Genomic DNA, 27,358 nt, shown 5'->3' with positions numbered 1-27,358 from the left:
AACACCAGGGTGGTGAGGTGTAGGAGAGTGCTACTGGCAGAGGGACCAGCTTACGTAAAGTCGTGGAGGGGATATTGAGCCAGAATCGTTCAGCCTGGAATGGCAAAGCGAGGAGGTTTGTTTGTTTTTGCCTTTTCTAGAGCCACTCCTGCGGCATATGAAGGTTCCCAGGCTAGGGGTCGAATCGGAGCTGTAGCCACCGGCCTACACCAGAGCCACAGCAACGCCAGATCCGAGCCGCGTCTGCAACCTACACCACAGGTCACAGCAATGCCAGATCCTTAACCCGCCGAGCAAGGCCAGGGATGGAACCCGCAACCTCATGGTTCCCAGTCAGATTCGTTAACCACTGCTTCACGACGGAACTTCAACGAGGAGTTTTAATCTCAGGACGGTAGAAGCTGTGGAGTCCTGTGCACAAAAGAGGCACATGATGTGAGTAAGGCTTTTCAAGTTCTCCAGAAGTTGCTCAGAGCAAGAACAGACAAAAGGTGATGAAAAGCACCGAGGGGCGGGCGGTTGAGTCGGTCCAAGGTCACACACCTATAAATGCAGGAAGGACCGAGACTCAAAGTTAAGGCAGTCCTGCCATCATCTTGTTCCAGGGCTGCAGAAGGATACCTGGAGGCCAGAGACCATTGAGGCTGCCGTGGTTATATCCCTCTAATGACCTCCTTCTTCCCATAGACTCCCATGACTACAGAGGTGCTTATGGACCGTACAGAGGTGAGTGGAGGATATTTGGGGCCCTCAGTGGTCCTGACCCCACCCTTTGTCTCAGGGATTGTGTCCTGGGATTCTTCCAGTCCATGGGCCTGAGGACCCTGAAGAAACCACAAGCCCAGGGTTGTAAAGCCAGACTAGAGGTGAAAAGGAGAGTTCCTATTTCTGGCAACCAATGCAATTTGGTGTAAAAACTTGTTCCAGACATAGGTTCCAGAATGTGCTAATTCTTGGAGGTGAGACTCAGTTCAAGAATTGTAGTTCTCCCTATGTATTTATTTATGTCTTTTTAAAGCCACACCTGAGGCATATGGAGGTTCCCAGGCTAGAGGTTGAATTGAAGCTGTAGCTCCTGGCCTACACCACAGCCACAGCAACGCCAGATCCGAGCAGTGTCTGTGACCTACACCACGGCTCACGGCAATGCCAGATCCTTAACCCACTGAGTAAGGCCCAGGATTGAACCTGCGTCCTCATGGATACTAGTAAGATTTTTTTCTGATGAGCCGCAATGGGAACTCCCGAGCTCTCCATTCTTATGAGAAAGAAAGGCAAGCTGAGGGCAGGTGGGAAGGTGTAAGGCTAGAAATGGCTCCATGAGAAGTTGGGGATCTCTTCTGGAGGTGATGAGACAAATAGGAGGTTTGGGACAGAGAAGAAAAGTGATGTGACCCAGGTCTCATCATTGGCTGCTTGGAGAGGAGACTATAGGTGTAGAGAGGCAACAGGAAGAGCAGAAAGAGGCACATGCCATACTTCAGGGGAATGTTGGTGGTTGTAGTGGTGTAAGGGCCATAGAGATGGGAGAACTGGCTGGATTCTGGATCCACTTTTGAAACTAGGGCTGCCCAGCACTTCAGATTTTGAGTGTGAGAGAGAGAAAGGTAGAGGTCAGGAGTGACTCCAAAGTCTGGGAGTTCAACAGCTAGAAGATGGAAACTCCCGTGACCAAATAGTAAGATTTTCATGAAGACCTGGTAGGGAGTTCCCATCATGGCGCAGCGGAAACAAATCCAACTAGGAACGGTGAGGTTGCAGGTTTGATCCCAGGCCTCGCTCAGGGGGTTAAGGATCCAGCGTTGCCGTGAGCTGTGGTGCAGGTCGCAGATGCGGCTCGGACCTGATGTTGCTGTGGTGTATATCAGCAGCTGTAGCTCAGACTGGACCCCTAGCCTGGGAACCTCCATATGCCCCCCCCCCAAAAAAAAGTTGGTAGTAAGATTAGTTTTCATTGAAGCTAGCTGGCAGTTTGGGTTTGGGCCATCTTAAGAGTCTGAGAGGTTTGAAAGCAATTTGCAGAGAACACTTAGCAGATGGCCACACAGGTCTGTAACTCTGAGGAGGGGATCAGGAGACGTGCAAATGGTGGTGACCAGTATCTGCACTAGGGTGCAGCAGTGGACCCCACACAGGAAGGGGCATCCGGGTCGCTATGGTGTCAGCAGCCCAGCAAGGGAGAGCCGAGGGCTGGGACGGGGTCTCAGGCTTGGGCGCTTGAGTGGGCTGGTGGGTGACAAACCCAGCCGTGGGACAGAGATGGCTGTAGAAGGGCCGTGGAGAGCGGATGACCTGCCAGATGGGGGAGGCTGCCGTGGGAAGGCCAGAGCACAAAAAGAACTGAAATACTGTGAGGGTTTTTAACGTATCCAATGAGCATAGTCTTTGGAGGTAATTATGGTCTCATTCCCTTTGTGAAAAGCACGGTTAACATCCTATTTATCTAAATAAGCCACAGTCTTCATTTTAACCAGGAAGCACATTGGGAGTATTCACATTTAAATGTGCTTAGATCTATGACACCACTCTTCTCCGGCCCTCTCAAATGGGACCCTGAGCTCCAGACTGGTGCTTGTTTAGTGCTTACCAGGATTTTGCTGTGATACACAAGTGTATCTTGGTATTTCAAGCACCTGGCAGGTCAACACAGGGACACAAGTCACCATCTGGGAGAGTCACTGGGCCGGAGGGGGAGCACCGTGAGGGCTGGGCTTTTATTTTTTTTTATTTTTTATTTTTTTTGTCTTTTTGTTGTTGTTGTTGCTATTTCTTGGGCCGCTCCTGCGGCATATGGAGGTTCCCAGGCTAGGGGTTGAATCGGAGCTGTAGCCACCGGCCTACGCCAGAGCCACAGCAACACGGGATCCGAGCCGCGTCTGCAACCTACACCACAGCTCACGGCAACGCCGGATCGTTAACCCACTGAGCGAGGGCAGGGATCGAACCCGCAACCTCATGGTTCCTAGTCGGATTCGTTAACCACTGCGCCACGATGGGAACTCCCAGGGCTGGGCTTTTAATGATCAGGAGGTGGACTGAGGAAGGCAGTAACCTGTTGCAGGACAAGCGGACGACACCCGTGGTTCTTTAAGATCTCAAGCTGGTTCTCAGAGGCTGAAAGGGAAGCACGGGGCAGAACTGGGCAGTTGTCATCCCCTCTGGCAGGTGCGACCTTCAGGAGCCCGGGGCAGTACAGGAGCCTGTCCGAATGTGCCAAGTGCCGTCTGGATGCCGTATGCTGACATCTTTTGAGGCCAGGGAGAGGCCGCTTCTGTGGGCAGGCTGGTAGAAGTGGTTGCCTGAGTGAGACTGAGAGAGAGAGGTGTGGTAGAAAGAGGAGCATGGACTGAAAGCATCAACTGAGAGGGGCCAGGACACTGAGGACACAGGGGTGAAAGGAGGGCCCGCATTTGTTTGTCTCTTGGAGGCGCGATGTGGTACTCCAGGCGAATTACCTGACAAGAGGTCATGTGCTCTGACACCAGGCTCAGAGCTTAGATGGCATGTGCCTGCCCACATGCGTGTTGTTCCTGTGGGCAGGTCTTTTTTGTGGGTCGCACCTGCAGCACATGGAAGTTCCTGGGCCAGGGACTGACGCCGAGCCACAGCAATATCAGATCCTTCAACCCAGTATGCTGGTCCAAAATCGAACCTGCATCTCTGCAGTGGCCAGAGCCGCTCGCTGCAGTCGGATTCTTAACACACAGGTACTCCATGACCTTTTTTTTGGGGGGGGGGGTGCTACACCTTCAGGATATGGAAGTTTCCAGGCTAGGGGTCGAATTAGAGCTACAGCTGCTAGCCTACACCACAGCCACAGCATTGTGGGATCCAAGCCACATCTTACCTACACCACAGGCTCACAGCAATGCTGGATTCTTCACCCACTAAGCAAGGCCAGGGATTGAACCCACATCCTCATGGATACTAGTCAGACTCATATCCGCTGCGCCACAACGGGAACTCCTGGGAATTCCATGATCTTGATACCATGAGAACTGGTATCTCTGGCCCCAAGGCCTGATATTTCCTCTAAGGTGGGGACACTGGGAGGAGGGTGGGCTGGAGATGGATGTCTGGGTGAAGGAACTTGGGGTCCTAGGAGAGTTGATAATGGAATGATCTGTCCCCACCATGGCAGAGTTGTGTGACCTTTGAGGATATGGCCATTTACTTCTCACAGGAGGAGTGGGGGCTCCTTGATGAGGCTCAGAGGCGCCTGTACCACATTGTGATGCTGGAGAACTTGGCACTTACGGCCTCCCTGGGTAAGGCCCTCATCCCGGTGTCCAGGTCTCTATCTTATCTTTTGTCCCCCAGAGGCAGCTCTGCCCTTTCCACGGACAGACCATGGCAATGCTGGATCCTTACCTCACGGAGCAAGGCCAGGGATTGAACCCGCATCCTCATGGATACTAGTCGAATTCATTGCTGCTGAGCCACAACAGGAACTCCCCACATCTCTGAATTTTGATCTTTTCTAGTGTTTTTGTAGTCTGTATATCCACTTTAATCTTTATTGATTCCTTCCTTCTGCTAACATTGTGCTTAGTTTGTTCTTTTTCTAGTCTTTAAGGTTTGAAGATAAGGTGTTCATTTAAGATCTCTTTTTTCTTAGTACAGACATTTATCTGCTATAACTTTCCCTTTTAGAACTGCTTTTACTGGTGGCATAAGTTTTGGTACATTGTGTTCTTTTTTTTTTTTTTTTTTGGTCTTTTTAGGGCCAAACCCATGGCATATGAAGGTTCCCAGGCTAGGGGTCTAATTGGAGCTATAGCTGCCAGCCTATGCCACAGCCACAGCAATGCCAGATCGGAGCCAAGTCTGCAACCCACACCACAGTTCATGGCAACGCCAGATCCTTAACCCACTGAGCAAGGCCAGGGATCGAACCTTTGTCCTCACAGATCCTAGTCGGACTCATTTCCGCTGAGCTATGACGGGAACTCCCCAAGATATTTTTTATTTCATTTATGACTCACAATTTGTTAAAGAGTGCATTGTTTAATTTCCACATATTTGTGAATTTTCCAAACCTCCTGTTATTAATTTTTTTACTTTTTTTGGTCTTTCCCTATTTTTAGGGCTGCACCTGCGGTATATGGAGGTTCCCAGGCTAGGGGTCCAGTCAGAGCTATAGCTGCCAGCCTACACCAGAGCCACAGCAATGTGGGATCTGAGCCACATGTCTGTGACCTATACCCCAGCTCGCAGCAATGCCAGATCCTTAACCCACTGAGCAAGGCCAGGGATTGAACCTGCATCCTCGTGGATGCCAGTCAGGCTCCTTAACCACTGAGCCATGACAAGAACTCCTGATTTTTATTCAACTAATTACTTTTTGGTCAGAAAATGTATTTGATTATTATTTCAGTTTTCTAAAATTAGCTATGTTTTGTAACCTACCATATGATGTATCCTAGAGAATTTTCCCTGCACTATGAAAACATCATATCATACAGAAAGTTAAAATAATGATGAATAGGAGTTCCCTGGTGGCACAGCAAGTTAAGGATCTGGCATTGTCACTGCTGTCACTCAGGACGCTGCTGTGGTGCATGTTCAATCAGGCATAGCCAAAAAAAACCTCAAAACACCACAATGAGTAATACTTTACCACCATAACCAGCATGATTCATAAACATTTCTCTCCTTCAGTTTGTTGGGACGGAACAGAGAATAAAGACACACCTTCTCAGCAGAGTATTTCTCCAGAAGATTTGTCATAGGTCAGGACTCCAAAGGTAGGTCCATTCACCTGGAAGACTCACCCCTGTGAGAAATATGTCCCAATCCTGACAGACATTTTGCATCTGGCTAATCTACCTGGGCAGAAACCATACTTGACTGGGGCTTGTGCAAACCTATACCAGCTTCTGAAGCACTTGAGTGCAGAGAATAGTGCCATAGATAAGGCATTTGCAAAGAGCTACATATTACATGTGTCAGGGCACCCTTTCACTGGTAGGAAGAAGGTTGGAAACGACTTACTGGCCACACTGGATCTTCTCCAGCACCAGATCATTTCCAATGATGAGAAGCCCAACGGAATCACCAAGCATGGGGAGGCCTTTCATGCTGGAAAACGTCATTGCAAGTCACGGGAATGTGGGAAAGCTTCCAGCCACCAACACAGTCTTGTTTATCACCAGAGAGTCTGCACTAGAAAAAGGGATTATGAGTCTAGCAAATATGGGAATGACTTCTGCTGTAAGTATTCACTCATTCAGCACCAGAGGGTCCACACTAGAGAAAGGCCTTATTTTTTTTTTTTTCTTTGTCTTTTGTCTTTTTGTCTGTTGTTGTTGTTGTTGCTGTTGTTGCCATTTCTTGGGCCGCTCCCGCGGCACATGGAGGTTCCCAGGCTAGGGGTTGAATCGGAGCTATAGCCACCGGCCTACGCCAGAGCCACAGCAAAGTGGGATCCGAGCCGTGTCTGCGACCTACACCACAGCTCACGGCAACGCCGGATCGTTAACCCACTGAGCAAGGGCAGGGACCGAACCCGCAACCTCATGGTTCCTAGTCGGATTCGTTAACCACTGTGCCACGATGGGAACTCCGAAAGGCCTTATGAGTGCAGCGAATGCGGGAAATCTTTCAAGCAAAGAGCCACCCTCATTATACACCAAAGAATTCACACTGGAGAAAAGCCTTATAAATATGGTGAATGCAGGAAATCCTTTAGTCAGTGTTCCAATCTTATTGAACACTGCAGAATTCACAGTGGAGAAAGGCCTTATGAGTGTGAGGAATGCGGGAAAGCCTTTGGGTGCAAATCTAATCTTGTTCGGCACCAGAGAACCCACACTGGAGAAAAGCCTTATAGATGCAGCGAATGTGGAAAGTCCTTTAGACAAAGCTTCACTCTTGTTCAACACCAGAGAATTCACACTACAGCAAAGCCTTATGTGTGTGTCCAGTGTGAGAAATCCTTTACCCAAAGAGCCACTCTCATTAGACATCAGAGAGTTCACACTACTGAGAGGCCCCATGAGTGTGGGGAATGTGGGAAAGCCTTTGGCTCAAAATCCAAACTTGGTCGGCATAATCTAAGTCACACTGGAGGAAGGCCCTATGCATGTGCCAAATGTGGAAAATCTTTCAGACAAACAGCCTAGTTGAACACCAGCGAATTCACAGCAGAACAAGACGTTTTGAGTGTAGCCAGTGTGGGAAGTCCTTTAGCAGAAGAGCCATCTTCACTAAACACCAGAGAATTCACACTGGAGAAAGGTGATGAATGTGGGAAATCCTTTAGTCAAAGCACCAGCCTTATTCAGCATTGCAGTATTCACACTGGAGCAAGGCTTTATGAGTGTGGGCAGTGTGGGAAATCTTTTAGGCAAAAGTCTGTTCTCATTCAACACCAGGTAGTTCACACAGGAGAAAGGCCTTATGAATGCGGTACTTGTGGCAAATCCTTTAGCCAACGCTCCAGCCTCAATCTCCACTGAAAATTTCACACTATGGAGAGACCCCATGAATTCAGGAAACATGGGAAATCCTTCACTCCGACATCTAATGTTGTTTAGTGCCACACTTGAAAAGGGATGTGCTGTCTCCTTGTTCATTTTAAGGACACCAGACAGCTTTTGTGAGGGAGCCATCTGCCTGAAATTGAGCCTCACACTTGGAAACGTCCAGAGGTGTGAAATTCCTCAAGAGTTCCAGGCATCTGTGGGAAATTAATTCCTAGGACGGGATTAAGATGGCAGAATAGAAGGACTGGAGCGCAACTTCTCTTCTAAAAACAACAAAATTCACAACCAAAGACTGAGCATTCTTCACCCAAATGGACCGGAAACCTGAAAAAAGATATCCTACTCCAGAAGAAAAAGAGGAGGACACATCAAGAGGTAGGAGGGACGATTTCATGATATAAACAACACCATACCTCCTGGGTGGGAAACCCCACAGACTGGAAACTAACTGGTTCACAGAGACTCACCTACAGGAGAGTTCTGAGCCCCACATCAAACTCTCACGTGTGGGGATCTGGCACGTGGAGAAAAAGCCCCTGGAGCATCTGGCATTGCAAGCCAGTGGGGCTTGTGCACAGGAGCTCCACGGGACTGGGGGAAACGGAGAGACCCCATTCTTAAAAGGCGCACACAGACATTCACATGCACTGGGACTAGGAACCATGAGGTCGCGGCTTCGCGGCTTCGGTCCCTGTGCTTGCTCAGTGGGTTAACGATCTGGCGTTGCCGTGAGCTGTGGTGTAGGTTGCAGACGCGGCTCGGATCCCGTGTTGCTGTAGCTCTGGCGTAGGCGGGCAGCTACAGCTCCGATTCGACCCCTAGCCTGGGAACCTCCATATGCCGCGGGAGCAGCCCAGGAAATAGCAAAAAAAAAAAAAAAAAAAAAAAAAAAAAGACAAAAAGAAATGAAGAGAGTCTCAGAGAACTCTGGGACAATGTTAAAGGCACCAACATCCGTATTATAGGGGTGCCAGAAGGAGAAGAGAGAGACAAGGAGACAGAAAAAATATTCCAAGAGATAATAGCCGAAAACTTCCCTAACATGGGGAAGGAACCACTCACTCAAATCCAGGAAGCACAACGAGTACCATATAAAATAAACCCAAGGAGCAACACCCTGAGACACATATTAATCAAACTGACCAACATTAAAGACAAAGAGAAAATCTTGAAAGCAGCTAGAGAAAAGAAACAAATCTCATACAAGGGAACCCCAATAAGGTTATCGGCAGATTTTTCAGCAGAAACTGCAGGCCAGAAGGGAGTGGCATGATATACTCAAAGTGATGAAAGGAAAAAACCTCCAACCAAATTACTCTACCTAGCAAGACTCTCATTCAGATTTGAAGGAGAAATCAAAATCTTCACAGATAAGCAAAAGCTGAGAGAATTCAGCAATACTAAACCAGCCTTACAACAAATACTAAAGGAACTTCTATAGGCAGAAAAGAACAAGAGAAGGAAAGAAAAAAGAGCAGCAAAAGCAAATCCAAAGCAATTAATAAAATGGCAATAAGAACATACATATCAATAATTACCTTAAATGTTAATGGACTAAACATGCCAACCAAAAGACATAGACTGGCTGAATGGATACAAAAACAAGACCCATATATATGCTGTCTTCAAGAGACCCACTTCACTCCTAGGGACACATACAAATGGAAAGTGAGAGGATGGAAGAAAATATTTCACAAAAACGGGGATCAAAAGAAAGCTGGAGTAGCAATACTCAGACAACGTAGACTTTAAAATGAAGAATATTTTGGAGTTCCCGTCGTGGCGCAGTGGTTAACAAATCCGACTAGGAACCATGAGGTTGCGGGTTCGGTCCCTGCCCTTGCTCAGTGGGTTAAGGATCTGGTATTGCCGTGAGCTGTGGTGTAGGTCGCTGACGCAGCTCGGATCCCAAGTTGCTGTGGCTCTGGCGTGGGCCAGCAGCCACAGCTCCGATTTGACCCCTAGCCTGGGAACCTCCATATACCGCAGGTGTGGCCCTGGAAAAGGAAAAAAAAAAAAAACATAATGTACCTTCATAAATCTCTGACTGCAGCTATAGCTGTGAAGAATCACAGCCATCTCCAGAGCGGTGTATCTCCTGTAGCTGAAATCAGTCAGAACAAATAATCTCAAGGTTTTGTGAATTTCCCTTGTCTTTCTAGACTGGTCACTTCAAGACACCATTGCTGTAAAAGCAGGGTAATGACAGAGAATGGAGATGCCGTGGTCTAAGGACGTGGCTTTTGTGGTCCAGCCAGTGTCCCTGTTGTCCCAGATTGGAACAGCCTCCACTGCTTGCCCATATTTCCTGCATTGATTCAGGGCTGCCCTTCCCCAGGGATAGGGGAAAACAGTGGAGAAGTTAAACCTTCTGGTTTCCAGAAAGAGCAGGAGGCCAGATTCTTTACTTTGAACTATTTTTGTTGTTGTTGTTTTGTTTTTGGGTTTCAGTTTTTTTTTTTTGTCTTTTGTTGTTGTTGTTGTTGCTATTTCTTGGGCCGCTCCCGCGGCATATGGAGGTTCCCAGGCTAGGGGTCGCATCAGAGCTGTAGCCACCGGCCTATGCCAGAGCCACAGCAACTCAGGATCCGAGCTGCGTCTGCAACCTACACCACAGCTCACGGCAACGCTGGATCGTTAACCCACTGAGCAAGGGCAGGGATCGAACCCGCAACCTCATGGTTCCTAGTCGGATTCGTTAACCACTGCGCCACGACGGGAACTCCCTAACAAATGCTCTTTTACAGTCTCGCCTTGTCCTACCCAAGCCTAGAGGAATTTAGTGATTTACTTAGTAATTTACTTAGTAAATTATTTTGCATTGTCTAGGTTTTTACATGAATTGAATTCTAAAATGCTTACTCTATTTTTGTTATTTTTCACACTAATTCATCAATGTTCCTTGTGTGTAGTTCTTTTTGTTGTTGTTGTTGTTCAGTAGTATTCTCTATGGATATGCTACTATTTATCCATTCATGCACCAATGGGTAGTTGGGTTGGTACTAGAAATAAAGCTGCAGGGAGTTCCCCTTATGGCTCAGCAGAAAGGAACCCAACTAGTACCCATAAGGATGTGGGTTAAGGATCCAGCATTGCCACAAGCTGTGGTATAGGTTGCAGATGTGGCTCAGATCTGGTATTACTGTAGCTGTGGTGTTGGTCAGCAGCTGTACCTCCAATCTGACCCCTAGCCTTGGAACTTCCATATGCTGCACTTACAGTCTTTTTTTTTTTTTTTTTTTTTTAATAAAATAAAAAATAAAAAAAGGAAGGAAAGCAAGCTGCAATTGGGAGTTTCCTTGTGAAGCAGTGGGTTAAGGATCCATTGTTATCTTTGCAGCAGCTTGTGTCACTGCTGTGGCCCAAGTTTGATCCCTGGCCTGGGAACTTCCAGATGCTGTGGGCGTGGCCAAAAATAGCAAGAGAATTAAAGCTGCAATGAACATAGGTATACAGTTTATATGAACATGTGCTTTCGTTCTCTTGTGCCAGTATTTAAGAAACAGCTAACCTGTGATTTAAACTGATTGCACCCTTCTGTGTTCCCACCAACATGATATGAAAGCCTCTGTTTCTCCCCATCCTGCTGATACTTGGTATAATCAGTCTTTTAATTTTAGCTATTTTAATAGGGGTGTGATGGTATCTCACTTTGATTTCAATTGCAGTTCTCTGATGTTTCGTGATGTCGAACATTTTTTTCATGTTTTCTTGCCGCTTGTGTATCTTAATAACTGTTAATACCATTTGCTTATTGTGAAATGGATGTTAGCTGATATTTCCCTTTTCACTAATAAAAAAATATGTTGTAACTTCACTTATTCATCAGCAGTGACGTAATGGAAGTATTGTTCTTGAATACACTCAGAATATTTTCTCAATTTTTTGGGTGCTATTTCCAGTGTGAACACTCCCAGAGGCTAAATACTTTCAAGCATGATCTACCTTCATAACACATTCACCACTTTAAGTCTAGCCATCCAGGAAAGTAAGCAACGCCCATTTTGTAGATTTTGTCCGTTTCTCTGGTGTGTTTATACCCATCCTGGCCAATTTCAAATTGCCAAAAGGATGTCACTAAACAGATTTGAGAAGTGTGTGCAGTAACACAATATTGTATTGTATTTCCACCACGCAGATACAGCAGTCACAAATAAACGTTAGGAATATTTATCATAACATGTAGTAAAATTAATCTGGAAGTGACAACTTCTGAGTATTTATTCCACTTCCTTTTAAAAGTAGCCTGGTGGAGCTCCTGTCAGGGCTCAGTGGAAACTAGTCCGACAAGCATCCATGAGGATGCAGTTTCGATCGCTGGCCTCACTCAGCGGGTTAAGGATCTGGAGCCTGTCATGAAGAGATGTGGCTTGGATCCCGCGTTGCTGTGGCTACGGCGTAGACTGGTGGCTGTGGCTCCGATTCAACCCCTAGCCTGGGAATCTCCACATGCTGCAGAGTGGCCCTAGAAAAGGCAAAAAGACAAAAAAAAAAAAAAAAAAAAAAAAAAAGGAAAAGAAAAGAAAAGCAAATGGGTAGAGGAAAAGCTAACAACATTTTTTTTAAGAAAGAAGAAAAGTGGGAATAAGTATATTAAAATCACGGCAGATTTCACATAAACAGAGTTACCAGGGATTTTTAAAAAATGACACAATGATTAAGGGGTCAATTTTTTTTTTTTTTTTTTGGTCTTTCTTTTAGGGCTGAATGTGCTGCATACAGAAGTTCTCAGGCTGGGGTCAAATGGGAGCTGCAGCTGCCAGTCTATACCACAGCCACAGCAACACCAGATTCAAGCCACATCTGTGACCTTTGCCACAGCTCACAGCAATACTAGATCGTTTAACCTCCTGACCGAGGCCAGGGATCGAACCCATGTCCTCATGGATACCAGTTGGGTTCATTAAAGCTGAGCCACAATAGGAACTCCAAGGAGGTCAACTCTCTAGGATGCAAGAGATTCCTTAACATGTCTGTGCCTAACAACAGAATGTCAAAATATGAGGCAAAACAGACTAACAAATAGAAAAGTCTGAATCTGCTATATTAATGGGAAAGATCATTCTTACCCCACTATGAGAAACAGATGTAGCAACACAGAAAACCTTTAAGGGGGACGGAGGGGTGGACTGGGGTTTGGGACTGGCGTATGCACACTTAAGTATATGGAATGATCAGCCAACAGGGACCTGCTGCACAGCACAAAGAACTTTACCCAATGTTCTGTGATCATCTATGTGGGAAAAGAATCTCAGACAGAATGCATATGACAAAATCCAACACCCATTCATGATAAATGGGTGGTACCTTGTAACCTAAATATAGGGGAAAAAAAAAAAAACTTCAACATGATAATCTAAATAAAACCCTCTAACTATCATCATGCTTATTAGAGAAAAACTAGAAATCTTCCCACTAAAATGAAGAAGCAACCAATAACTTTCTCTCTCAACAACTCACTTTCGACTTTATACTGGATGGCACAACTAATGAAATGAGATGAGCAGTTTATTTTTTTTATTTATTTTTGTCTTTTTTTGCCATTTCTTGGGCCACTCTCTTGGCATATGGAGGTGCCCAGGCTAGGGGTCGAATCGGAGCTGTAGCTGCTGGCCTACGCCAGAGCCCCAGCAGCCGCGTCTGAGACCTACACCACAGCTCAGAGCAACGCCGGATCCTTAACCCACTGAGCAAGGCCAGGGATCGAACTCGAAACCTCATGGTTCCTAGTCGGATTCGGTAACCACTGAGCCACGATGGGAACTCTGAGATGAGCAGTTTATGTACCAGTTATATTGATTAGGAAGGAAGGAATACTACTGTCTTTATTCTCAGATGATATGACCAGCTATGTAAAAAAATCCCCCAGAAGAACAAAACAAATCCTGGAACTAAGAAGCAATTTTGGAAAGGTTTCAGGATACAGGGTTAATATACAAAAGTCAATCACTTTCTGCAGCACAAATTGACAGAACATTTTAAATGAAGTATAATAAAAAATTTTTTTAGGGAGTTCCTGTCGTGGCGCAGTGGTTAACGAATCCGACTAGGAACCATGAGGTTGCGGGTTCGGTCCCTGCCCTTACTCAGTGGGTTAACGATCTGGCGTTGCCGTGAGCTGTGGTGTAGGTTGCAGACGAGGCTCGGATCCTGCGTTGCTGTGGCTCTGGTGTAGGCCGGTGGCTACAGCTCAAATTGGACCCCTGGCCTGAGAACCTCCATAAGCCGCGGGAGCGGCCCAAGAAATAGCAACAACAACAAAAGACAAAAAAAAAAAAAAAAGTTTTTTTTAAATCAACCACTTTCCTGTATCTTAGAAATGAACAAGTAAAATTTGAAATTAAAAATACAATATAGGGAGGATACTATGAGAAAAAGAATGTATATATATGTACGACTATGTCACTTTGCTATAAAGCAGAAATTCATACAACATTATAAATCAACTATATTTTAATTAAAAAAAAAAATCAGGGAGTTCCCGTCATGGCGCAGTGGTTAACAAATCCGACTAGGAACCATGAGGTTGCGGGTTCGGTCCCTGGCCTTGCTCAGTGGGTTAGGGATCCAGCGTTGCCATGAGCTGTGGTGTAGGTTGTAGACGCGGCTTGGATCCCGTGTTGCTGTGGCTCTGGCATAGGCCGGTGGCTACAGCTCAAATTGGACCCCTGGCCTGAGAACCTCCATATGCCGCGGGAGCGGCCCAAGAAATAGCAAAAAAAGACAAAAAAAAAAAAAAAAAACAGAGTTCCCGTCGTGGCTCAGTGGTTAACGAACGCAACTGGCATCCATGAGGACGTGGGTTCCATCCCTGGCCTCACTGAGTGGGTTGAGGATCTGGCGTTGCATGAGCTGTGGTGTGGGTCGCAGACACAGCTCAGATCCCACGTGGCTGTGACTGTGGCACAGGCCGGCGGCTACTGCTCTGATTGGACCCCTAGCCTTCGAACCTCCATATGCTGCTGGTGCATCCCTGAACAACTATATACACACACACACACACACACACACACACACACACACACATATATGTATACATATATATATACACACACACATAAATATACACACACAGAGCTATGAGTTCCTGGCATGGCGCAGTGGGTTAAGAATCCAGCTGCTGGAGTTCCCCTTGTGGTGCAATGGAAACGAATCCAACTAGTATCCCTGACGATGTGGGTTCGATCCCTGGCCTCACTGAGTGGGCTAGGGATCCAGGCTGCAGGAGCTCCCTATTGGTTCAGTGAGCTAAAGATCGTCAGTGTCACTGGTATGACAATACTGAGCAGAATAAAGCTGGCTGACGAATGCTACTTAATTTCAAAACATCTAAAGTAATCAAGCCAGTATGCTATCAGTGAAAAAAACAGACAAATCAATCTATAAACAGCATTAAGAGCCCAGCAACAGACCCATATAAATACACTCAACTGACCTTTGAGAGATGAGGAAAAGCAAAACAATAGAGAGAAATGAAGCCTTTTAATTTTTTTCTTTTTACAGCCACACTAGCAGCACATGGAAGTTCTCAGGATAGGGGCTGAATCACGGCTGCAGCTGCCAGCCAGTCACAGGGACGCCAGATCCTTAACTTACTAAGCGAGGCCCGGGATCAAACCTGCACCCTCATGGATACTAGCTGGTTTCGTAACTCCCTGAACCACAACAAGAACTCAGAGAAATGAAGTCTTTTTAATAAAAAGAAGTGGAACAAGTGACATCACATGCCAAATAATGAAACTAGACACCGGAGTTCCCATCATGGCGCAGTTGAAACGAATCCGACTAGGAACCTTGAGGTTCCTGGGTCAATCCCGGCCTCCCTCAGTGGGCTAAGGATCTGGTGTTGCCATGAGCTGTGGTGTAGATCACAGATGTGACTCGGATCTGGCATTGCTGTGGCTGTGGCATAGGCCAGCAGCTATAGCTCCGATTTGACCCCTAGCCTGGGAACCTCCACGTGCCCTGGGTTCAGCCCTAAAATGACAACAAAACAAAAACACAAACCAAAAAAAGAAACTAGACACAAACTTTACACCCTTAACAAAAAATTAACTCAAGGAGTTCCCTGGTGGCTCAGCAAGTAAAGGATCCTGCACTGTCACTGCTAAGGCTCCAGTGGATGCGGCGGTGCAGTTTTGACCCCTGGCCTGCAAACTTCCCCGTGCCACTGTCACAAGCAAAAAAAAAAAAAAAAAAAAAAAAGGAAAAGAAGATAGGCAGATGACCATTTATTTTATACAAACATGCAAGGAAGTGCAAATTAAACTCAAAAACAGATACCATTACATACCTACAAGAATGGCCAAAATCCAAACACTGATGACACCAACTGGTGATAAAAGTGTGGAGCAGTAAGAATTTCACTTCCGGCTGGGTGGAATGCTTAACGGCACAGTTCACTTGGAAGGTTCACTTGACAGTTTCTTTTTTTTTTCCTATTTTTGCTCTTTAGGGCCGCGCCCCCAGCATGTGGAAATTCCCAGGCTGGGGGTGGAATAGGAGCTATAGCTGAAGACGTACACCACAGCTCATGGCAACACTGGATCCTTAACCCACTGAGCGAGGCCAAGGATCGAACTTGCAACGTCATGGTTCCTAGTCAGATTCATTTCTGCTGCGCCATGATGGGAACTCCTTGAGAGTGTCTTACAAACTAAACATACTCTTATATATCATCAGCAATTGTACTTTCTGGCATTTATACAAAGGAGCTGAAAACACCCATCCACATAAAAACTTTCACATAGAAATTTATAACAGCTTTATTCGTAACTGCAAAAACGTGGAAGAAATCGAGGGGTCTTTCAGTCGCTGAAGAGATAAACATGAAACATCCAGAAAACAGGAAGATTATTTAGAGCTAAACTGCACTGACCTATCAAATTATGAAAAGACAAGCGGAAAACTAAAATGCACGTTAAGTCAAATAAATCAATGTGAAAAGGCTACACACAATATAGACCGGGAGGGCAGGGAACGGAACGAACAGGTGGAACATGGAGGAGTTTTAGGGAACTGAACACGGTCTTTATGATACGATAATGGTGAATCCATTTCATTATACCTTTATCAAAGCCCATAGGATGTACAGCGCCAAGCGTGAAACCTAATGTAAACTTCAGATTTGGAGTGATAACACCAAAGTGTCACTAGAGGTTCATCTGTTTTACTACTCAGGTGGAAGGAAGACTGTTGAGTCAATGCAATCCGTAACAGAAACGACGATTTTTTTTTTTTTTTTTTGTCTTTTTGTCTTTTTGCGATTTCTTGGGCCGCTTCTGTGGCATATGGAGGTTCCCAGGCAGGGGCTGAATTGGAGCTGTAGCCGCCGGCCTACACCACAGCCACAGCAACGCAGGATCCGAACCGCGTCTGCAACCCACACCACAGTTCAGGGCAACACCGGATCCTCGACCCACTGAGCGAGGCCAGGGATCAAACCCACAACCTCATGGTTCCTAGTCAGATTCATTAACCACTGAGCCATGACGGGAACTCCCTCAACCATGATTTCTTAACTGTAACGAAGGCACAAGTAACTAGGAAAAGAAACTGGACCTCATAAACATGAACAATTGTTGCATATCTTTACAGTTCACCATATTTTGTGTCAATCATACCTCGAGAAAGCTGGACAAAGATACTGAACAACATTTGTATAACAAAGGGAACTATGAACACAGCAAAAAGGCAACAGAATGGGAGGAAATACTTGTAGAGCCCACATAGAAAGGGACTAATATCCAGAATATATTGATACAATATATATAACTCAACAAAAACCAAAAAACAAAACTGATTATAAAAATGGAAAGGTGGAGTTCCCATTGTGGCTCAGCGGAAATGAATCCGAAGGGGAACCATGAGGTTGCAGGTTCGATCCCTGGCCTCGATTAGTGGGTTAAGGATCCGGCATTGCCATGAGCTGTGGTGTAGGTCGCAGACGTAGCTCGAATCTGGAGTTGCTGTGGCTCTGGCGTAGGCTACAGCTCCAATTACACTCCTAGCCGGGGAATCTCCATATGCTGCGGGTGGGCCCTAGAAAAAGCAAATAGACAAAAACAAACAAAAAAATGGTAAAGTAATAACACTTCACACCCATTAGGATGGATATTATGAAAAGAACAGGGGTTCCCATTGTGGCTCAGTGGTTTAAGAATCCAACTAGTCTCCATGAGGACATGGATTTGATCCCTGGCCTCATTCAGTGGGTTGAGGATATGGAGTTGCTGAAAGCAGTGGCATAGGTCACAGGTGCAGCTCTGATTCAACCCCTAGCCGGGGAACTTCCATATGCCAGTGGTGGAGCCATAAATTAAATTCATTTAAAAAAAATACTTGTGAAAAGAACAGAAAACAGATGCTACCGTGGATGTAGACAAATTGGAAACTTGGAAAGGGGTCTTACAACAACAGCTCATGGTCTGTTATAGTAGTCGCCAAGTCATTGAGAACAGCGTTTTGCACGGTAAGGCACAAAAAAAAGTCAGGTAAACTAATGGAGCAAAACATGGGTGCCCCATACATGCGGACAGTCACCAGGTCAAAGGGAGGGCAAGTCAAGGAGGGATCCACAGGGCTGACTGCAAGACTACGAAGCCTGAACCCTTCCCTGCAAGACTTAGGGCCTACAAGGGCTCAGTCACCAAGGAGCAGGGATGCACTCAGCCCAGCCCAGGTACCCAGAGGACATACTCCATCACATCCCATGGTCCAGATGTGAGAAGGACAGAGGTGCCCCTGGGGAAAAGGAGAAAGACACAGCCTGGCTCAGAGGATGCAGGTGCTGTGAGGCTCTTACCCAGCTTGGGCACAAGTGCCAAGTTCTCCAGCATGACATCAAGGTACAGGGGTATCTGGACCTCATCAAGAAGACACCATTCCTCCCAGGAGAAGTTCACGGCCACATCCTCAAAGGTCACACTGCCCTGCTGTAACAGGAACAAATGAAACCGTGAACAGGCTCACTCCTGAAAACCCACAGCCCATCTTCCCACACATCCCCCCCCCACCGCCCAACCAGATGGAGCCTCTTGAGATCCCTCCTCTGATCTGAACCTCCCACTGCCTCGAGGACACACGGGCAGTTATTTCAAGCCTAACTCCTGCTCTTCCCTGCTCTTTATGACCCACCAGAAAGAAAGGAGACCTGCTCTTACCAGCTCGGGTTCACCTTAAAGCACTGCCAGCTATGTCCCAGGAGTAGCCTTGATACCTTCTCCCACTGGTAGTGGGAAATGGGAATCCCCTCCATAGAACCCAGCCTGCACTCAGGACTCTGAATGTGGAGTTCTCCAAGGTCCCCAAACCAAAGGGCTGGGCGAATGGCAGGGGAAGGTACCCAACACACATCAAATACAACAAATGTGTGCGAGGGGCTCAGAACCAGTGAGGGACTGGGACAACCTCCACCTACCCAAGGTGCTGCTGCAGCCCTGAGCATCTATGCGAAAAGGCAGGTCAGGAATGAAAGGGTGCAGGCTTTCCCTGTCCCTGTGCCGAGCACCAGGGCCGGGTAACCTCAGGCTGACTGACTAACCTCCGTGCCTCCTTCCCAGGGCTACCTCTTAACAGCTGTGAGCTTGGAAAAAAGCCACAAATCCTCTTGCTTTAACGTCCTCATCGCCCCTACATTCTGTTCTCCCACTGAAAAGGCTTTTAAAAAGCCTAACTCAGATCGTGTCCTTCCTTTGCCAAAACCCGCCAAGCTGCCAGGGACCCAAGAAGGTACAACCACCCGTCCGCCGCTCCAGGGGCAGCCTGGCCTCAAACCCCCTTCCTTGCAGAAACGAGGCGGACTCCGGCCTCCCCCGAGGTCCCGACTCACAGGCATCTCCACGCCTCCCCCACTCCACGTGACCCTGAGCGTCGGAAACCGGGAGACCACCCCTGCGGGCCTCCCGGTCCGGGACCAGGCGCCGCTCCCTCGGGCCCTTCCTAGTCGGCTGGGGAAACGGGCAGGGAACCGCCCGGGGCCCACAGCGTTTGCCTCGGCCGGGTCCCTCGGCGCGGCCGCCGCCGCCGTCGGCGCCTCCGGCCAGAGCGGAGCGACCACAACCCAGCGACCGGGCGGGACGCGGCACCGAGACTCCCCGCAGGCGGCGGTGTCCGGACCCGCAGGCCCGCCCTGGGCGGTGCGCGCAGAGCCTCCTCCGGCGCCTTCGAAGCCCGACACCTCGCTTCCTAAGCCTCCAACACCAACTCCTACCGAGCTCCACACACTCTGTAGCAATCAAACTATCCGCCATGAGACGCCGTAAGTCCCGCTCCAGGAGGTTCTCCCTCCCGGAAATACTCTTTCTGTAGTTTCATTGGATGAACGCGCTGTCCCTTAGCGCACATTCTTCTGGGTAATGTAGTTCAAGGCGTTCAAAAAGGTTGCTGAAGAGTTCCCGCCGTCGCGCAGTGGTTAACGAATCCGACTAGGAACCATGAGGTTGCGGGTTCGATCCCTGGCCTTGCTCCGTGCGTTCAGGATCCGGCATTGCCGTGAGCTGTGGTGTAGGTCGCAGACGCGGCTCGGATCCCGCGTTGCTGTGACTCTGGCTAGGGCTGGTGGCTACAGCCCCGATTCGACCTCTAGCCTGGGAACCTCCATATGCCGCGGGAGCGGCCCAAGAAATAGACCAAAAAAAATAAAATAAAATAAAATAAAAGGTTGCCGAGCCCCTGAATCGCCTGGGAAAAAGCAGCACCTGGAAGAGCGCTGGGAAATGACTTCCTTGGTGTTGGATGGGCTCCATCCTTCATGAGGGGGCGTTGGAAATTTTCCGAGAGTGTTAAGAGCATTTAAGACCCTCTGAGACTGAATTCCCGTCGTGGCTCAGACAGACTGAACTCAACTAGTATCCATGAGGTCTCAGGTTCCATCCCTGGCCTCGCTCAGTGGGTTAAGGATCCAGTATTGTAGTGAGCTGTGGTGTAGGTCTCAGATGCTGCTTGAATCCCGCGTTGCAGTGGCTGTGGCGTCGGCCAGCAGCTGTAGCTCCCATTTGACCCCAAGCCTGGTAACTTCCATATGCCTCGCGTGTGGCCCTAAAAGGATAAAGATTTAAAAAAATTCTCTGGGACTACTAATCACAGTAGTGCTTGGGTGTTATCTCATCTCAGACTGCTTGAATCCAACCCAAGGTGACATCCAGTAGTAACTGGAAGCAAAAACACATTATTCTTCTGCTCTTGAAATGCAGACAGGTTGAAGTGTAAGCTTTGATCAAAGAAAAAAGTCCGACAGGACCCTGACTGGGAATAATGGGGAAAAAAGATATTGACCAGGCCTGAAGCAGCTGGACAGAAGGAAGAGAGCTGCTTCTGGCCCCCCTAAAACAGGCCCTCCTGCCTGCACATTCAGTGAGTGTGTCCAGCTCAGTGACACTGATATATGATCAGGCCACCCAAGATGGCTGTTCTTTTGCTCTTTACACATCCCCTGCACTATTAGTTTGATTCACCAATACCCTGCTCACAGGGCTGAACTTCTCTCCTAATCATAAGGCCTAATCAGTAAATGCCTAGGTACTTCCCCCGGCCACAGCTGGTGATTGTTCTCATCTTTAGGTTATAAGGACTTCACATTGATAGCTTATCAGAAAGACTGTAAAGGGCAGGCTCCTTTGCTGCTTTCCTTGATAACCGATGAGTAAACCTGAACTCAATTCCCTCTAAATATGGTCACCTCCCTGTCCTCCCTGTCCTCCCAGGGGGAGAGACTGCTGCCCTGGTGTGGTGTCTCTCCAGGACCTTACTTTGGATGAGGAGGATTCCCCATCCATTAAATCACTCATGTCTCTGCCCTGGTCTCAGGACTCTTTCTTTGGTCTTGAAGATGGGCAATTAAAAGATTTACAAGCCTGTAGGGTGCAGCCCAACAACTGATCTATCCCCAAAACAGAAAATTGCCTTACCCGTAGAATATAAATCTGTTTCGTTTTGGGGTTGTTTTTGTTTTTGTTTTTGCTTCTTCAATATACACTGTCATTTTGAAGTGGATAAAATATCAAAATTACTATTGTTAATAAATATATACTACAGTATACAGATCTATGAAAAACAAAGTGAAAAGTCTAACAGAAAACAAAGTTTGCAGCATGATAATGTTTTCACAATTTCTTTCTTTCTTTTTTTTTCTTACTTTGTTTTTTGGCTGCCCAAGGCATATGGAGTTCTCTGACCAGGGATCAGATCTGAGCTGCAGTTTCAACCTGTTCCATATGTGTGACTTGCCGGATTCTCTTAACCCACTGTGCTGGGTGTTGAACCTGGCTCCTTGCCCTGCAGAGACAGCACAGATCCCATTGCACCACAGCGGAAACTCCAGGTTTTTACAGCTCTTTCTGCACATAGATACGCCCTTCTGTCTGTATGGCCGCATGGCCATATATGATTAGATACATTTGTTTAGTTAAAAAAAAAAAACTCACTTCATATATAGATCTATAGTTTGCTTTCCTCGCTTAACTGTGTATGTCATATGACCTCAATCTATTTGCTCATCTCACAACGGACAGCTCCTTTTAAGGACAGCTTGTCAACCCAATATCTGACTCCATCATTCAGGTCCTGGCTTATTACACCTTGTCAGTATACACCACAGTGTCTGTCTCTGGACCACCAAAGCCCCCGGGTCCCTGCAGTGCCCCTCTTCCAAAGCAGGGTAACTGAACATAGATCCCCAGGCCCCTTTCCATGCTGGTCAGGCCACATTCTAAAGCCCTCCCCTTCCGCACCATCTCAGCCTGGGGGAAAAGAGAGATCCCGATAGTGGACATCGGGGGAGTGGAGGGAATCTCCCCACCAAGGTGCCCTGAGGAGCCCGGGATTCTCAACGAGGGCCATAGAGTGTGGGCTACTTCCAGTCCTGGGGAACCATCAGGAGGTAGTACTGGCAAAAGTGCAACAGGGGCAGCAGAGAAGCTGCTTTGGCAGCAGCAGCGCCTGGGGACTGACTTCACACGTGGGTCCAGGGGCTGCAAAGCTCCTTTTCTTTCTTTCTCTTTGCAGCTCGGTCTCTGGGCACACGAAGGAGGACTTGGCTGGGCTGGGAGGCGGCAGTCTGGTCTATGCCACCTGGGACTGCACTTCTGAGTGGAAATTGTGCCTTGGAAGTGAAAAGGCAGGACTTGGCTTTGGGGACAACATTCCAGATTTCATGTCTTGGGCCATGTCATGACTCAGCCACCCGATCAACAGTGGGGTCCAAAACCTTTGAGAGGAGGGCGGGATCTCAGCCCCAGGGTATTTTCTATACTGCTGGTTTCAAGGGGTGTACACACGTACAACTAAGTCAAAATGTACATTTCAAATATGTGCAATTTAATTTACACGAGCTATACATCCATTAAACTATTTTTAAAACAAAATTTAGAATTTTATACTTTATAATAATTTTACTTTGGTTTATTAGCTACATTCATAAAATTATTTGTGGTTACTCTGTCTGTATGGTGGAAAAAGAATACAGTGATGGGCTACTCACGACACTTCCCAACTCCATGTTCAGTGATATTAAGTCGGCAATTTAACCCTGGCTATGGTAGGAGGATCTACACCAGAGAGGGCAGCAAATACTACAAACCAGGGCTTTTTTTTTTTTTTTTTTTTTTGTCCTTTTGCCTTTTCTAGGGCCGCTCCTGCAGCATATGGAGGTTCCCAGGCTAGGGATCAAATCGGAGCTGTAGCTGCTGGCCCACACCAGAGCCACAACAACTCGGGATCCGAGCCCCGTCTGCAACCTATACCACAGCTCATGGCAATGCCAGATCCTTAACCCACTGATCGAGGCCAGAGATTGAACCTGCAACCTCCTGGTTCCTAGTCGGATTCATTAACCACTGAGCCACAACGGGAACTCCAACCAGGGCTTGATTTATAGTGTGAATGAATGTCTGGACTTAAAACTGAGGTAGCTGCAGATTTATCTTCAACGTGTGTAATGTGTGTGGCCATGACCCTGTGCATAGTAAATATATAGAGAAAAAAATTAGAATTTTCTTTAAGTATTCCAAATTACAATTCTATGCAGAAAAGAAGTCCCATTAGTGGTGAAAGAGTGAAATCTCAACAGATGTCTTTCTTGTCTCCCAGATTTCCTACTTGTCAATGAAAGAGGAAATAGCAAAAAAAAAAAAAAAACACAAAATAAAAGTAGGCAAGAGACAAAAGTAGAGGGAGCTCCCTGGTGTCTAGCAGGACAGCATCCAGCATTGTCACTGCTGTGGCATGGGTTTGATCCCTGGCCCAGAAAGTTCTGCACGCAGTGGGTGCAGAAAAACAAGCAAACGAACAGCAACGGAAACTTAAGTAACATGAAAATTAGAAAAATGAAGAAAATTGAGAGAAATACAGTAAACATCATGATTTTATCGTGGGATTTTACAGTCTTGATGGGAAGGATCAGCCTGCGTTGTCAGCTCCCCACGGCACCCCATCACCCCAAACCCACGCCACAGCTGTACCAGAGCAACAGCAGCGATAACACTGGATCCAAAACCCAATGAGCCACTAGGGAACTCCTGCACTGACTTAGCTTTTTTCTTTCTTTCTTTCTTTTTTTTTTTTTTTTTTTTTTGTTTTGGTCTTTTTAAGGCCGTACCAGAGGCATGTGGAGGTTCCCAGGCTAGGGGTTGAATCAGAGCCACAGCAATGCCAGATCTGAGCTGCATCTGCGACCTACACCACAGCTCACGGCAACGCCAGATCCTTAACCCACTGAACGAGGCCAGGGATCAAACCTACCTCCTTGTGGATACTAGTTGGATTCATTAACCACTGAGCCACAACGGGAACTCCTGGCTTAGCTTTTAAGGTTAAGATCGTCAAGTATGACTGACACAGGGGGAGAGGCAAGTCCCTGCTGATGAACAATCATTATATACGGAGTTCTCTTGCGGTGCAGGGGGTTAGGGAGACTCTTTGTCTCTGCAGCAGCTTGGCAGCTGTGCCACAGGTTCGGTTCCTGGCCTGAGAACTTCCATATGCATGGCTGCACCCCAAAGATTTTAAACAACAGGAAATACCCATTACATAGCAAGCACACAGTGAGTTATAGTCTTCTGGTGGGGTGGCAGGAACAGTGGGGAAATAGGTAAAGGGGTTAGAAGGAGGAGCCTTGTTGGAGTAACACGGTGCCCTAGCCCTTAAGGAACAGACGTGGTCACTTCTGTGTCTCTGGGTTAAGCCCTGGCCATGCAACCTCCGCATGCCATGGGGGCAGTGGGCGAGAGGCTCAGGGCATGGGAGGGTCACAGTGGACATTCTCGGTCCTTCAGGGCTCCTCACGGTGCCTAGGACGGTGAGTGGATCCACTTGTTAATGAGGCAACAGGGACATCCTGATGTGGGTTTGCAAAGAAGAGGGACAGGGGTTCCTGCTGCGGCTCAGCAGTAATGAACCCAACTAGAATGCTTGAGGATTTGGGTTGGATCCTTGGCCTTGCTCAGTGGGTTAATGGCCCGGTGTTGCCCTAAGCTGTGGTGTAGGTCACAGATGCAGCTTGGATCTGGTGATGCTATGGCAGAGGCTGGCAGCTGCAGCTACAGTTTGACCACTAGACTGGGAACCTCCATATGCTGAAGGTGTGGCCTTAAAAAAACAACAAAAACAAAACAAAACAAAACAAAGATGGACAGGACCTTGGAAACAAACCACTGCATGTGGTGACAGAGCCAGTGTCACATTTGCTATAACACGAATGACCCTATGCGGGGTGCCTGGTTTGGTGTTGCTACCCCTTTGAAAAACTTTTTAACAGAGAGCGTATGGGCAGCATGGAGCTGTGCAGTGGGGGAGGGCCCTGGGGCCCTGGTGGAGATGCAGGTGTCGGATGTAGGTGGTTCATGGCTGGGACATAGCAGAAAGGGTCCCTGCTGGAAAGGGCAGAAGAGAGCCAGTGGACCTTTGCAGTGGAAAGGCACCACTTTCATCAAAAGCCTGGCAGCTGTATGTCCTAGAGGAAGGCCCTCAACCTCCAAGAGCTACAGACCCTTGCTTCCACAAATGGACATAATAATAGAATTTTAGGAGTTCCCGTCGTGGCTCAGTGGTTAACGAATCCGACTAGGAACCAGGAGGTGGCAGGTTCGATCCCTGGCCTCCCTCAGTGGGTTAAGGATCCGGCGTTGCCGTGAGCTGTGGTGTAGGTTGCAGACGTGGCTCGGATCCCGCATTGCTGTGGCTCTGGCTTAGGCAGGTGGCTACAGCTCCGATTCGATCCTTGGCCTGGGAACATTCATATGCCACAGGAGCGGCCCAAAAAATGGCAAAAAGACCCCCCCAAAAAAACTTAAAAAAATAGATTTTTAGCACTGATCGGGTTGAGTAGATAAATGGAGTGATTCACAGGAAAGCCCTCAAGGTTGGTTCCTAGCAAAAAGAGTCTCCTGTCCATCAGCATGGGATGCTGATGGGTGGCATCTTGGGGTGCCATCCATGTTGGGATGGGGTACAGAGGTATGAATCAGGATGGACAAGGTGTTCTTTGAGTTCTCAAAACTGGGTGGCAAGAGGAAGAAAAATGCAGGGACCAGACTCTCCATGCCCTGGACCAGGCAAAGTGGCACTGAATCCCAGAACTCTGTCCATTCGTGGGAGATGCCAAGCAATACATCTTTTCTGTGCCTCTGTTTTCTCCCTAGAGAGGGTCCATTTGCTGCACAGTGAGTGCATGCATGGATCCTCCTCTGTAACCTCCCAAACGGCCCCAAATCAGATCAGGCTACATTTATTTATTAATAGACCCTTTATCTACTGAAATCTGATGTTAAACCAAATGGCACCTTTGAATAAGAATTTTCACATTCCTTTCATTCATAAGGCTTCTCTCCAGTGTGGACTTTCCTATGGATATGGAGGAGCTGGCTTTGGCTAAAGGGTTTCCCACATTCACTGCACTGATTTAGGTTTTTTTGTTTGTTTTTGTCTTTGCCATTTCTTGGGCTGCTCCCACAGCATATGGAGGTTCCCAGGCTAGGGGTCTAATCGGAGCTGTAGCCACCTGCCTAAGCCAGAGCCACAGCAACTCGGGATCCGAGCCACGTCTGCAACCTACACCACAGCTCACGGCAACACCGGATCCCTAACCCACTGAGCAAGGCCAGGGATCAGACCTGCAACCTCGTGGTTCCTAGTTGGATTCGTTAACCACTGCGCCACGACGGGAACTCCTCATTTAGTTTTTTTGGTTGGGGTTTTTGTTTTGTTTTGTTTTGCTTTTTAGGGCCGCAGGTGCAGCATATGGAAGTCGGAGCCACAGCTCCTGATAATGCTGGATCCTTAATTCACTGAGTGACACTAGGGATCGAACCTGCATCCTCATGGTTACTAGTCAGGTTTGTTATCGCTGAGTAACAGTGGGAACTTCCAGATAAGATCTTTATACACCATGAACTCTCTGATGACGACAAAGGCTCGATCTAGCAGTGCAACACTTCCCACAGTCACTGCACTCACAAGACCTTTCTCCACTGTGAACTCTCTTACGAACACAGAGATCAGATCTAACAGTAAAACATTTCCCACATTCATTGCATTCGTAAGGCCTTTCTCCACTGTGAACTCTCTGATGAACACAGAGATAAGATCTAACAGTAGGGAGTTCCCGTCCTGGCGAAGTGCTTAATGAATCCGACTAGGAACCAGGAGGTTGCAGGTTCGATCCCTGGCCTCCCTCAGTGGGTTAAGGATCCGGTGTTGCCGTGAGCTGTGGTGTAGGTTGCAGACAAGGATTGGATCCTGTGTTGCTGTGGCTCTGGTGTAGGTAAGCAGCTACAGCTCCGATTCGACCCCTAGCCTGGGAACCCAACCTAGGCTTGGATCCCACGTTGCTGTGGCTGTGGTGTAGGCTAGCAGCTGCAGCTCCCATTCCACCCCTA

The 27,358-nt window shown here is 47.5% G+C and overlaps 2 protein-coding genes and 1 pseudogene across 2 annotated transcripts; 2 read left to right on the top strand and 1 right to left on the bottom strand.

The window, feature by feature from the left end:
- Window positions 1-228: 228 nt before the first annotated feature.
- LOC110261383 (uncharacterized) lies at window positions 229-22,258 on the bottom strand. Its single transcript, XM_021097582.2, has 5 exons — window positions 22,217-22,258; window positions 19,318-19,713; window positions 18,292-18,421; window positions 3,053-3,309; window positions 229-543 (listed from the first exon to the last, which is right to left on the bottom strand). The coding sequence occupies exons 1-5, from the start codon at window positions 22,256-22,258 to the stop codon at window positions 355-357; spliced, it is 1,014 nt and encodes a 337-aa protein (XP_020953241.2). The 3' UTR covers window positions 229-354.
- Window positions 4,115-6,550, top strand: LOC110261327 (zinc finger protein 416; the record flags this gene model as incomplete). Its single annotated transcript, XM_084962438.1, is given in 2 exon segments — window positions 4,115-4,268; window positions 5,662-6,550. Coding segments are annotated over 2 exon segments (885 nt in total), but the record flags the coding sequence as incomplete, so codon positions are not given.
- On the top strand, window positions 6,549-7,538 carry LOC146402510 (uncharacterized; annotated as a pseudogene).
- Window positions 22,259-27,358: the final 5,100 nt, after the last annotated feature.

This window comes from Sus scrofa, chromosome 6 (genome assembly GCF_054392235.1).
Source record: "Sus scrofa isolate SSC_HxYL_T2T_F1_AM1 chromosome 6, Sscrofa_HxYL_maternal_Yorkshire_Landrace_v2.0, whole genome shotgun sequence".
Lineage (NCBI taxonomy): Eukaryota > Metazoa > Chordata > Mammalia > Artiodactyla > Suidae > Sus > Sus scrofa.
Note: the sequence above shows the minus strand (reverse complement) of the source record. Positions and strands in the feature narration are given on the sequence as shown.

Coding starts and splice junctions, on each gene's coding strand:
- LOC110261383 (XM_021097582.2), bottom strand. CDS start 22,258: ATGTCCACTATCGGGATCTCTCTTTTCCCCCAGGCTGAGATG. Junction 19,714..22,216: donor TTTTCCCCCAGGCTGAGATG/GTGCGGAAGGGG, acceptor TGATTGCTACAG/AGTGTGTGGAGCTCGGTAGG. Junction 18,422..19,317: donor GGGGAGGCGTGGAGATGCCT/GTGAGTCGGGAC, acceptor TTCCTGTTACAG/CAGGGCAGTGTGACCTTTGA.